General features: G+C 44.4%; 1 protein-coding gene across 1 annotated transcript in view; it reads left to right on the top strand.

Annotated features, from left to right (window-relative positions):
* COL6A5 (collagen type VI alpha 5 chain) overlaps positions 1 to 12,614 on the top strand; it is a 156,388-nt gene that overhangs the window by 63,565 nt on the left and 80,209 nt on the right. The window contains exons 6-10 of the mRNA XM_029214229.1: positions 2,262 to 2,816; positions 4,888 to 5,463; positions 8,094 to 8,669; positions 10,378 to 10,718; positions 10,831 to 10,912. Of these exons, the coding sequence (XP_029070062.1) occupies positions 2,262 to 2,816; positions 4,888 to 5,463; positions 8,094 to 8,669; positions 10,378 to 10,718; positions 10,831 to 10,912 (2,130 nt within the window). The remainder of the gene's footprint in view (positions 1 to 2,261; positions 2,817 to 4,887; positions 5,464 to 8,093; positions 8,670 to 10,377; positions 10,719 to 10,830; positions 10,913 to 12,614) is intronic.

Below are 12,614 nucleotides of genomic sequence, written 5' to 3'. Positions count from 1 at the left end.
GGTGGAGGGGACTGGTGCCAGTCTTCTGGTGGGTGGGGCTGGATCCTGTCTTTCTGGTGGTCATGGCTGCATCCAGTGGTGTGTTTTTAGGTGTCTGTGAACTTAGTATGATTTTAGGCAGACTCTCTGCTAATGGGTGGCGTTGTTTTCCTGTCTTGCTAGTTGTTTGGCACGGGGCATCGAGCACTGGAGCTTGCTGACCGTTGGGTGGAACTGGGTCTTACCATTGAGATGGCGATATCTGGGAGAGCTCTCACATATTGATATTATGTGGGGCCTGGAGGCCTCTGGTCGTCCAATGTCCTGCACTCAACTCTGCCACCACAGTGGTCCATGCCTGACACCGGGCGGGAGCACCAAGATCTTGTCAGCCACATGGCTCAGAAGAAAAGGGAGAAAAAGTAAAAGAAAAAAACTTTTAAAATAATTTTAAAAATTATTCAAATAAAAAATAATAATAACAAAAAGAAGAGAGAAATAAAACCAATAAACCAATCCACCAATGATAACAAGTGCTGAAAACTATACTAAGATAAACATGAAAACCAGAAACCAGTCAGTTGCAGACAGCAAACCCAAGTCTACAGTTGCTCCCAAAGTCCACCGCCTCATTTTTGGGATGATTTGTTGTCTATTCAGATATTCCACAGATGCAGGGTACATTAAGTTGATTGTGGGGATTTAATCCACTGCTCCTGATGCTGCATGGACAGATTTCCCTTTGTCTTCTTTGTTCGCACAGCTCCTGGGGTTCAGCTTTGGTTTTGGCCCCACCTCTGCATGTAGGTCGCCCTCAGGAATCTGTTCCCACCCAGACAGGACAGGGTTAAAGCAGCAGCTGATCATATGTCTCTGGCTGATTCAGGCTGGGGGGAGGGGGCGGTACGGTAGTTATAATTGGAACGCAGGGTGAGCCTGCAGTGGCAGAGGCTGCCATGACATTGAAACAGCCTGAGGCGCACCATGTGTTCTCCCAGGGAAGTTGTCCCTGGGTCATGGCAGTGTCCCTGGCAGTGGCAGGCTGCACAGGCTCCTGGGGGGTTGTGGACAGTGACCTGTGCTTGCACACAGGATTCTTGGTGGCTGCAGCAGCAGCATTAGCATTTCATGCCCATCTCTGTGGTCCGAGCTGATATCTACAGCTCGCACCCATCTCTGGAGCTCATTTAGGTGGTGCTCTGCCTTCTGTGGGCAGACAGGGAAGGAATCCCCTCTCCTCATGCACCCCAAAACAATTATCTCTTGCCTGTTAGGCAGGTCCAAACTTTTTCCCAGACTCCCTCCCGGCTAACTGTGGCACACTAGCCCCCTTCAGGCTGTGTTCATGCAGCTAACCCCAGTCCTCTCCCTGGGATCTGACCTCCGAAGCTGAAACCTCAGCTCTCAGCCCCCACCCATCCCGGTGGGTCAGCAGACAACCCTCTCAGTTTGGTGAGTGCTGGTCAGCACTGATCCTCTTTGAGGGGATCTCTCCTCTTTGTCCTCTGCACCCCTGTTGCTGTGCTCTCCTCCATGGCTCCAAAGCTTCCCCCTTCCACCCCCCGTCTCTGCCAGTGAAGGGGCTTCCTAGTGTGTGGAAACTTTTCCTCCTTCACAGCTCCCTCCCAGAGGTGCAGGTCCCGTCCCTATTCTTTTGTCTCTGTTTTTTTCTTTTGTCAGCATTCAATAGGAATTGTTCCACATGTAGATATATTTTTGATGTATTTGTGGAGAGGAAGGTGATCTCCACATCTTACTCCTCTGCCATCTTGAAGGTCCCCCCTCAAATCACTTTAAATTATCCCAGGAAATAATGCTATATAAGGATTACCTGGAAATTTGTGTTTCAAGAATATACATAAAACCCTGGAATATTAGTCATATTAGTGCCCCAAATTGCTTACTTTTCTCTGTCCTTCTTTTTTGATCACCATTGCATCCTTAATGTATAGCCTGATGCTTTCTATTTCATAAACTTCAAGAATTATGAATGAATAAATGCATAATGCATATATGCATAAGTGAGTGAATGAATATATACTTTTGAAGTTGTATTTCTTCTCTAAAACTTCTTAGGTAATCTTCAATGAATTTCTGGTTTAGGGTTCTAGTCAGCAGGCTTCTACAAAAGAAGCAGATAAAATTTTCAAATGCAATGGAAGTTGCTTGAGTTAATTTTAGATATTTTCTGATTAAAGGATTTATTTCTGCTTTACTGTCTTTTATACATTCTGAGGACAATTCCAACCTGGTTTATTTCTGGTCTTTTTGATTACATGCAGGATGTGAATACATGAAGGTCGATATCATGTTTCTGGTGGATGGTTCTAGCAGTATAGGATCTGAAAATTTTGGGAAAATGAAAACCTTCATGAAAAACCTGTTAGCTAAGGTTCAGATTGGCCCAGACAAAACCCGAGTTGGTGTCATTCAATTCAGTGATCATAATAGGGAAGAATTCCAGCTTGATAAATACTATACACAAAAAGAAATTTCTGATGCAATAAACAGAATGTCTCCCATCAACCAAAACACTTTGACTGGAAGTGCACTAACCTTTGTGGATCCATACTTCACTGAGCCCAAGGGGGGCCGTTCAATGGTCAAAAAGTTTCTCATCCTCATCACTGATGGAGAAGCCCAAGATGATGTGATAGACCCTGCAAAAGCTCTTCGGGACAAAGGTGTGGTCATCTTCTCTGTGGGAGTGTACGGGGCCAATAGATCTCAGCTGGAGGAGATCAGTGGGGACGGCAGCCTGGTCTTCCAAGTTGAGAACTTTGATGATCTAAAGGCAATAGAGAGTAAACTCATCTTCCGCGTGTGTGCTCTTCATGGTAAGTGACCCTGTTATCCTTCAGGACTCAAGGGTGTGAGCTGTTGACTTTATAGTGGGGTGAACAGTGACTTGGACACTGGGCTTGGCCTCCAACTGGACTTTGATATTAAATTTTGATCTTATCTATGCTATGTTAATATACCCATGACCTCAGGAACATATATACGAAATACCAAGACATATTCTAGAATAACAGTTTTGTCAGCTAATTTGGCAAAATGTACTCTGATTTTGATGACTTTAATTATATTCCAAGAAGGTCTCAGAATTTTACATTAAATTTCCAACTCTTTAATACCTGCATACCTAGATTTTCCAGAGCCAATTTTTAATCCCAAATGATTCCCCAAATTGTTTCTTGGCTACCTATAACCATTGTTAAGCAGTAAATAGAAATACAAATTCATCTTCTTCTTAGTTAAATTAAAACCAATATCCTAAGCACAGCATCACCCCAACAAAAACCCTCTGTATTTTAAAGTTATAGTGTATATTTTCATTACTTCACATTATTCTCTTACCCTCTATCAGCTAAGTATCATGTATCAGCTGTTTGTGTGTCTATCCCTTTGGAAAATTTAAATTTGCTACTTTTTATTAAAACAATTGCTTGGAGTCATCACTTTTATCTGACAAACTGTAATCCTTTTCAAATTGAATTGAACAACCTTCAGTTTGAGCCCATCAATTTTAATGACTCGAGTAAGAGCTTGCTATAAATCCACATGTAAGGTTAACAGCACCTGTGCTTTTAAATCTACCATGTGCTGTTGTTATCTGTGTTTTGGATACAACTAAGGGAACAAACCAAAGCATTAGTAATTGTATATTGTTCCTCTGGCAACAGAGGCCTCCTCTGGACTTCGTTCTTCAGGATTATGTGTTTCAAAATTTCAGAAAGTTAACAAATAAGATGTCTTAGTATATAAACTCTGAGCTTTAGGCAGTAGCTCTAAGATTTCTCTTGGAACAGCTTAACTGGAATTTTTTTTCTTCCTCCAAGAATGGCAGTGATTCCCAAACCCTTGGGATTGTAGACACATTCTAAGAAAGGCTTACCTTAAGGCCATGGCCCCACCTTTGAAATCCAAAGGGCTCTTTCCGGCCTTTCTTCATTTTGAGAAATGTAATGTTTGTGGAGACCTTCTCTATAGCATGAGGTGAAGTTTTAGCTGACTCATACATTAGATCAATTCATAAATATTTATCGAGTTATTACTAGTCACCACATCACACTGGGTTGTTTTTCTGACGTAGCCTGGGCTCATCCACAGTGGATGAGACTTGAAATTTTGAGGCCTCATTGCCAGAAATAAGTATTGGAGGTAAGATAGGCAGGTGGAGGGTGAACCTTTAGGAAACATGTGCTTAAGTTACTTAGGGAAGGAAAAGAGTGGAAACAAGCTCACACTTTAGAGACTGAGCCAGAGTGGTTGCTTGGCTTCTAATGTGGAAGAGGGCTTGGGGCTGAGGTGAGGTGAAAGGAGACTTAGCTCTCCCCCTACATGGGCTTTTCTGGGTTCCAATTTGAGAAGTCAGGGGAAGGAATACATGTAAATTCAAAGAGGCATGGTGCACATGGGAAAGTTTATCTACTAGAAGATGAGGAGACAGCTGGAGTCTGAAGGAGCAGGATGAAACTCCCAGTTTATCCACTGAGCCCCTGACCCTTTCAAAACTACAGACCAGCCTGGCAAACATTGGTCGTGTCTCGCCACTGAACTACATTGAATTACCTTCTGACATTCCCTTCCAGTTGAAAGCCTGCTTAGCAAAAGGTGTTGCACGACCTGATGAAATTTAGCAGAATAGAGTCGGGAGGCATGAGGAGCACCAATCTGATCACAGAGTTACATAGATAAGGGTGCCAGTGTCCTTGGAATCATGATGTGGGCAAGTTCTACATCTCTAAGCCCTCAGCTTCTTTCTCTTTAAAATGGCAACAGTAACTAAGTGAACTGCAGTATCTGGCACGTGGGAGGGACGTGGCAAACGTAGTTTGCTTCCCTTCTAGTCTGTGCAGAACACACTGCAGGAAGTTTGTGATGCCTACTCTCTTCTCCTTTCAGATTGTAAAAGGATTAGACAGTTAGACATTGTGTTTGTGCTGGACCATTCAGGCAGCATCCTGCCCCAAGACCAAGAAAGCATGATCAATGTCACTATCCATTTGGTGAAGAAATCGGATGTTGGCCCGGACAGAGTTCAGTTTGGAGCGCTCAGATACTCGGATCATCCTGAGGTTCTCTTCTACCTCAATACGTACTCAAACAGATCAGCCATCATTGAGCATCTGAGGAGGCCCAGGGACACGGAAGGGAATACCTTCACTGCCAGGGCTCTGCAGCATGCAAACAACCTGTTCATGGAGGAACATGGCAGCCGTCTCAAGCAAAACGTGAAACAGATGCTGATCATCATCACAGATGGGGTATCCCATGACCGAGATCAGCTCAGTGACGCGGCTTCAAAATTAAGAGCCAAAGGCGTCATCATCTATGCAGTGGGTGTAGGAAAGGCCGACCAAGAAGAACTGGAGACCATGGCGGGGAATAAAAACTATACTATCCACGTCAGTGATTTCAACAAACTGAAAGATATTTACCTGCCTCTGCAAGATAGTATGTGTACCAATGCACAAGAGGGTAAGTTGGGCTGTTAAAGTTTCTACAGGGATAGCAATACAAGTTTACACAAAAAATATATGATAACTTGGCTTCCCATTACCTGGGTGTCACAGGATGAACATTTCTCTGCTCAGGCTACCAGTTTTCTCATCTCTGAAAGAAATGCATTATTGATTAAGCAAGAGTCTAAAGGTCCTTTGTCACCATATTGAAGACATTATACAAGAAGGTTTCAGAAGCAGTCCTTGCTATCTGGCCTCCCTGTTTCCTTTTTCTTGGCAGAAAGGACTCTTCTTAGGGCAATATTCACCTTTCCTCATTTCACGGCTGCCTGTGCTGCCCATTTGCTTAATGACCCCAAGTGCAACTACTCGGTATCAGTTTCAGGCCAAACTCAAGTGGAGAGTTTCATGGTTTAAACAGATAGACTTTTGTCTTCAAAGTTCCATGGGCCTCTAAATGGGATTCTCAGCATCCTGTAGGGCCATTGGAAGTCCAAGTGGTATAGTGAACTTTTCTGGATAAAGGCCGGGAATGGGGTAATAGAGACTGGCTGCTAGGAACCAGGAGGGAAGGGATCAAAGCTTATCCATGAGATACCCCAGGGCAGGAGGGGCTGGAGGCATCACATCTGAGGGAGGAAAGGGTGAGATTTGCCACCTGACCTCAAAGCAGCAGATATTGGCAAGTCATCTAGGAGATCTGTGTGCCTCCTTGGAAGGCTGGAATCCTGGCCAGATATTAGCCCAGGCCTCCTGACATGGCAGATGCATCAGTCAACCAGCTAACTTCCTTTCTTCTTTCCTCCTCCCTCCCTTCTTCTGACTTCCTTCTCTTTTTCCTTTCCTCCTCCCTTCCTTCCTCTCCACCAGTTTGAAACCTACTTTTGTATCCAACACAAATCATGTTTCTATGACTGACATTTACTCACTCTCATCTCTGTGAAACAGTCCAACCCCAAACAAAACCTCCCCCCATATCCTGTGTCAGACCAGCATTTGCTAGGCTGGGTGAAACTACTTCTGACCTCCACAGCTCTACTTTACTTAAGTAAGCAATAAATTCAGCTTCTTGGTTTCAGATACTGAATAATGGTATTTAAGAAAAACATGACTTTTCCCAAGAGAGTGGGGCCAGCTCAATTCTTGCACCTGTCTGGTCCTTCCCTAGACTCCCACCCTTGCCATCTGTCCTGCTGCCTTCCAGACCATCCTTAACACGGAGTGATCTTTCTGATACACACTGGGCTGTATCACTGATCTGCTCACAGGTTACAGTTTCTAAACTTCTGAGATCCACTTAGCCCCTGCTGACATCTCCCACCTCATCTCTTGCCCCCCATTTCATAGCCTTTCCTATCATCCTGAAATTCCTCCATCTTTGCATGCATCATTCCACCCACCACAAGCCTGCCACTTCCCTTGGCTGCACCTAGCTTGTCTGTCACATCCAGCCTTTGTTTGCCAGTTTCCTGACCCGGCACCCAGCAGTGTCCCCACCGTGTCCCTCAACTCCCGCACCTTCTATTTCTCTTGGTGGTAGCACTTAACTCATACTTGCTGTTTCATTATCTGTACCCATCACAAGACTACAAACTCCTTGGGCAGGCTTGGGCTTTTGTTTATCACTGGGTCCTCACCAAATCTAGTACATTACTAGGACTACAGTCTTTTCCTAGGAATATGGGGACTGCTTTCTTCTCATCTCCCACACCTGTCTTTTTGGAGGTAGATGCTGAGATGGAGTTTGGGATGCAAGAAGTTTATTAGGGAGGCACAGCTGTGAAAGAAAGGGAGGAAAGAAGAACAGGCAGTAGAAGTCAGTGATGCATGCTCCGTCGTCTCAGTTACCTTCAGTGATCACTTTAGTGCTGCCCCATCCCAGCCTTTGCATTTGAAGGGAACCGAGCATCATCCCTTGGTTATGGACCATTTCACACTGGACTTCAGGGAGATGACCCTGTACCCTGTTTATTAACACTTGTCCATGAAATTTTAATATTTGGGTTATGATATTATTAAAACAATTTGTAATATAAAAAAGTGCTGGATTTAAGGATAAAAGGGACCTAGGTACCAGCTCCTCTGCATAGTAATTGCATATTCTGAGGCAACTTACTTAACCTCTGAATTCCATTTCTCTACCTAACAAACAGAATAATTACTCACAAGGTGGTCATGAATATTAACCATTATTGTATGCTAAACAGGTTTTTTAAATGATAACTTTCAACACAGATGTAAAATGGTAACATTAATAGTAACAGGATTACTAGTAATAGTACAGTGGTACTTGGCTTGGGTGAACATTCCAGTATGGGTATGTTGAAGAGATTTCAAGCCTTTGTAATGACCTTTTAATGAATATATTCAACCTAGTCAAATGTCTTACTTTCTTTCTCAGAGTAGTGTTCAGTGTCCTTTCAAATGAATCATGTAAATAATTAAAATTTGAAACAAAATCTATTAGCTTTCTCCTCCCCACTACTTTTTCTTCTCTTTGAGGGCCAATCGTGGTTCTCTCATCTGTTACCTTATCTCAATTTGCCATGAATGTGAGGATTTAGGAAAGCAATTTAAATATTTGAGCGAAGGGAAAATTTAGAATGACTCACAAGGACAGTAACTGATTTATTTTTTCAACTGCAGTCTGTAACATTCAAGAAGCCGATGTGATTTTCTTTTGTGATGGCTCTGACATGGTATCTGATTCAGACTTTGTTACCATGACAACTTTCTTGTCAGACTTAATTGATAATTTTGACATTCAGTCTCAAAGGATGAAAATTGGGATAGCACAATTTGGGAGCCGCTACCAAGAAATTATTGAGTTGCAAAACTCTCTGACTAAAACCCAGTGGAAGTCTCGAATCCAAACTATGACGAAGAGCAACGGGCTTCCGCGAATGGACTTGGCACTGAAACAAGTGAGCGTTATGTTTGAGCAATCCGCTGGTGGGAGAAGGAAGGCTGGTGTCCTTCAGACTTTGGTGGTTATCACATCTGGGGGTCCCCGCTATGATGTGACAGAGGCAGTGAAGACCCTGAGAGAAGATGGCATTTGCATTCTGGCTTTGGGCATAGGAAAGGTTTATAAGGAAGAGCTCTTGTCGATAACGGGCAATTCTGAAAAAATCATCACTTTTAAGGACTTTGATAAACTAAAGAATGTGGATGTGAAAAAAAGAATGGTCCGTGAAATCTGCCAGAGTTGCGGGAAAACCAGTGAGTGCACCCTTGCTCTTTCTTTGTTATTATTTGATTGCAGCTTCCCAGTTGTCCATTTCCCAAGGTGTCTGTGGGTGAGTCCAGCAGAACACGTGTGCGGTGAGAATAGACATCTCCTCTGTTTCCAGAAATTGAGATTGGTCAGCCTCCCTCAGAGACAGGGGAAAGGGTGCAGAGGCTGGAGGAGGCCCTGGGTTGTGTCCCCTGGTCAGCCCTGCCCCCCCAATGTAATCCAGTGGTTATGCTCCTCTAACACCTGGAACTCAGCCTCCTATTTCTACCCTCTCTGCTTCTGGAAGTCCTAGAGCAATGCCCTGCATCCCACAGGAAGTAAGTAAAATAAACATTTGCTGACTGGACGTTTTCCTATTTTAGCTTTGTTAAACCATCTTGTAAGGGATTCAGTGTGTGTGTGGGTGTGTGTGTTGTCCATCTGTGTCAGATGTGTCAGCACACATCTGTACATTTTCTTCTTTGAATGATGGCATTCATATAATCATAACATAGTAAAGATTTGAATTGTCCTTGGGGATTATTTAATTTCCAGAGTTCACCAATGCTGATGGCTACAAAGGCCGGGTGGGTCATGGAAGTGAGTCAAGTGGGCAGGGAGTGAAGAAAATGAACGCAGAGCCACGGCTCACCTGATGAGGATGTCATTCTTCAGCTCCAGCTGCGAGTTGCTGTGTGGGACTCAGGTTCTGTACACTTGGGGCTGGGAGTTGGGAGGACAGAGCAACATTGAAAGATAATATTTTGTGGAATTTGCACAACAGGCAGAAATTCCCCAGAGAGCTTCTGTTTCTAGACTCGTTATGATGGAAGTGACTTCTTTTACAAAACACATTGGTTTTTTCCAAGCTCTCTATTGGGGTGCTCACTGGGGGCAGATGACAGTGGTGGAGGAGCCTGGGACTGGAATCAGAACGCCAGGGTCCCCACTCTGGTTCAGCAGCAGCAACCTCCATGCATGACCGTCTCCTCGTGTGTAAAATGAGCAACTGGACAGGGTCAGGGGTGACCAAGTGGCAACTTGTAGCTGAATTGAGGTTGTCCTATTTGGTGTTGACAGCTTCTTAATTAATTGATAACTTTTACAAACTGGAGATATAGCATTAAAATGCAGATTTCAGGTTTCTTTTTGAAAAATCAGACAACGTAACCACATTAAGCCCCATTTCCCACATGGCTACTCTCAGCTGGAACTGAATGGTGAACAGATGTGTCATTGCTCTGCGTTCATTTTCTCATTCCCTGCCCACTTGACTCGTTGACATTACCCTCCTGGCCTTTGCCAGCATCTGAGTTGGTGGCCTCTGGATTAAATAAACTCTAAGGACAATTCAAATATTTAATATGTTATAATTATATGAATCATAATATGTCATCATTAAAAGAAGAAAATATGCATGCACACGCACGCACACACACGAGGCCAGCCACTGAGAATAAGACTAAACCATGATTAGACTTCAAACAGTCACTGAAACATGTAACATTTGAACAGGACATGCAAGGGCGGGGGGGGTGAGGGTGAACCTGTGCTACATGTTGACTGAGCAGCCAGTATTTTCCTTCTTGGACACTTTTGGGTCCTAGAGACCCTCCAGCCCTAGACCATGACTGCTTCCCCTTTTCCTGCCCCATCTGCCCTTCCTTGCTCCTGTCTGCTCATTAATTTGGCCTTATTTCCCTTGGTCTCCAGACTGCTTTCTGGACATAGTGGTCAGCTTCGACATTTCCACTCACCTGATGGGGCAGCCATTATTCCATGGCCACCCCCAGCTGGAATCATACCTCCCAGGCATCTTAGAGGACATTACCTCCCTCAGGGGTGTGAGCTGCGGGGCAGGCACAGAGGTACAGGTGAGCATGGCCTTTAAGGTGAACAGTGACCAGAATTTCCCTGCCAAGTTCCAAATCTACCAGGAAACAATATTTGACAGCCTACTGCAAGTCACCGTCAACGGGCCAACTCACCTGAATGCACAGTTCGTGCAGTCCATGTGGGACACATTTAAGGATACGTCTGCATCCCGAGGACAGGTATCCGTGTCACATTCTAGCTCCCATCTCCATGCCCTTGTATTGGTTTCTCCCTCCCAGTTATATGTTTTGTTCTCATGTCATCCCATTCTATGCTTTCCTCTTTCTCTAGGTATTACTCATCTTTTCAGATGGTCTTGGGGGTGAAAGCAAAATAATGCTTGAAGATACATCGGACAGGCTCAGAGAAGCAGGTAAAGTTGAAATTGAAAAAGTAAATGATGAAGCATGGAATCTGCTGAACAAATCTGTACCTACTAGGGAGCTCTGGAACTTGGGATTTGCCTGGCCACTTGAAGCAACTGCTGCTGGTGTCCTGCCCAGACCCCCTTGACCAGCTGCCCACTTATCCCCCAAATGCTGCAAAAGCTACAGCCAAGTTCTTATACCTGTGACCTTCTATAGATGTGTGCCCTTGACTGAACCCAACAGTGACCTGATGCTTGGAATGGGGGTTGGGGTCACACATCCCACCTGAGGGATGGGAGCAGGGGTAATTATTGCAGAGGGATACAGAAACCCAACACTCTTGGTTGAAGTGGGTCAACTCTGGTATAGCCTACACTCCAGGGACCCTCAGGAATCAGACCCAGGTGAGGACTTTACTGAGACACATCCTTGCTCACAACCTCCCCTTCCCTTTCCTGCTTCTCTCTCTCCCTCTGTAAGCCACTTACACACAGATTCCTGTCTCAGATTCTGCTTCTAGGGAACCTAAGACACTTCCTACTGTGTCTGATTTTCCATGGGAAAGATTGCAACATGGATTTTGAAAAGCACTTCTCACTATACCTCCCCTGTCCATGTCATAGTTTCAGAAGAACTGGGAGCTAAGTGCAGAAGCGAAGCGTCACATACAGAGACAGGAGGCAGGCAGGTGACCGGCAGGTGGGGCATGTTCTTGGAGGCTTCCTTGGTGTAGCCCTCGTGGCTTCCAGTGTTCAGCTTCCATGGAAACTCCCAGGGGCCATAAATGTCCTGGTTGTGTCACCTTCCCTTCTTGAATCCCTACTATACATTCCCACTGTTCTTAGAATATCAAATTCCTTCATATGGCCTGTGAGGCTTTACAGGATCTGGCCCCACTTCCCACTCAGCTTTACCTGGCTGCTCACACTCTGTTCCAGCATCAGAACTTTTTCCATTCTCCCTCCAATGTCCTTTTCAACCACACCCTCCCCACCCTTGCATGTCCTCTTTCCTTCTGCCTGGGACTCTCCCCACTCTCAGCTTCCCCCAAGTTCTTCTCACCACCTCCCTTCTCTGGTTCTTTCCCTTGACCAACTTCCATTCATCCTTCAGGATCAGTCTAGACATCACTTCTTTGCAGAAACCTTGTGTGACCTTCCAAAACCGAGTTAGGAGCTTCTTCTTCAGACTTTTGTAGCATCCTGACCCTCTCCCTGGTACAATGATTAATACATAATAGGCTCCTAATAAGCAAATATTTGTTTAATGAAAGGAGAGAAAGAGTAAATGGACCAGCGAATGAATTAATGAGTGAGTGAATGGGTGAATAAATGAATAAATGAATTCCTGGGTATGGCCAGGAGTTCAGTTGAAACTGGAATCACCCTGGGCATTCCTCAAGCTTCCAGGGCCCACCCAGCTGCCAGGGTGTTTGGCAGTGGAGATGATTTGAGAGCTATTTGCACCCTATTTACAAATTTTGTAATTAATTTACAAATTAATGTAATTAATTTACATTCAGAAAAATTCATAGTTCATAGCAGCACTACTTACAATAGCCAAGACATGGAAACAACCTAAATGTCCATCAACAGATGAATGGATAAAGAAGATGTGGTACATATATACAATGGAATAGTACTCAGCCACAAAAAAGAATGAAATAATGCCATTTGCAGCAACATGGATGGACCTGGAGATGATCAT

This window comes from Monodon monoceros, unplaced genomic scaffold (genome assembly GCF_005190385.1).
Source record: "Monodon monoceros isolate NGI ecotype Baffin Bay Population unplaced genomic scaffold, NGI_Narwhal_1 Super_Scaffold_11, whole genome shotgun sequence".
NCBI classification, from domain to species: domain Eukaryota; kingdom Metazoa; phylum Chordata; class Mammalia; order Artiodactyla; family Monodontidae; genus Monodon; species Monodon monoceros.
Note: the sequence above shows the minus strand (reverse complement) of the source record. Positions and strands in the feature narration are given on the sequence as shown.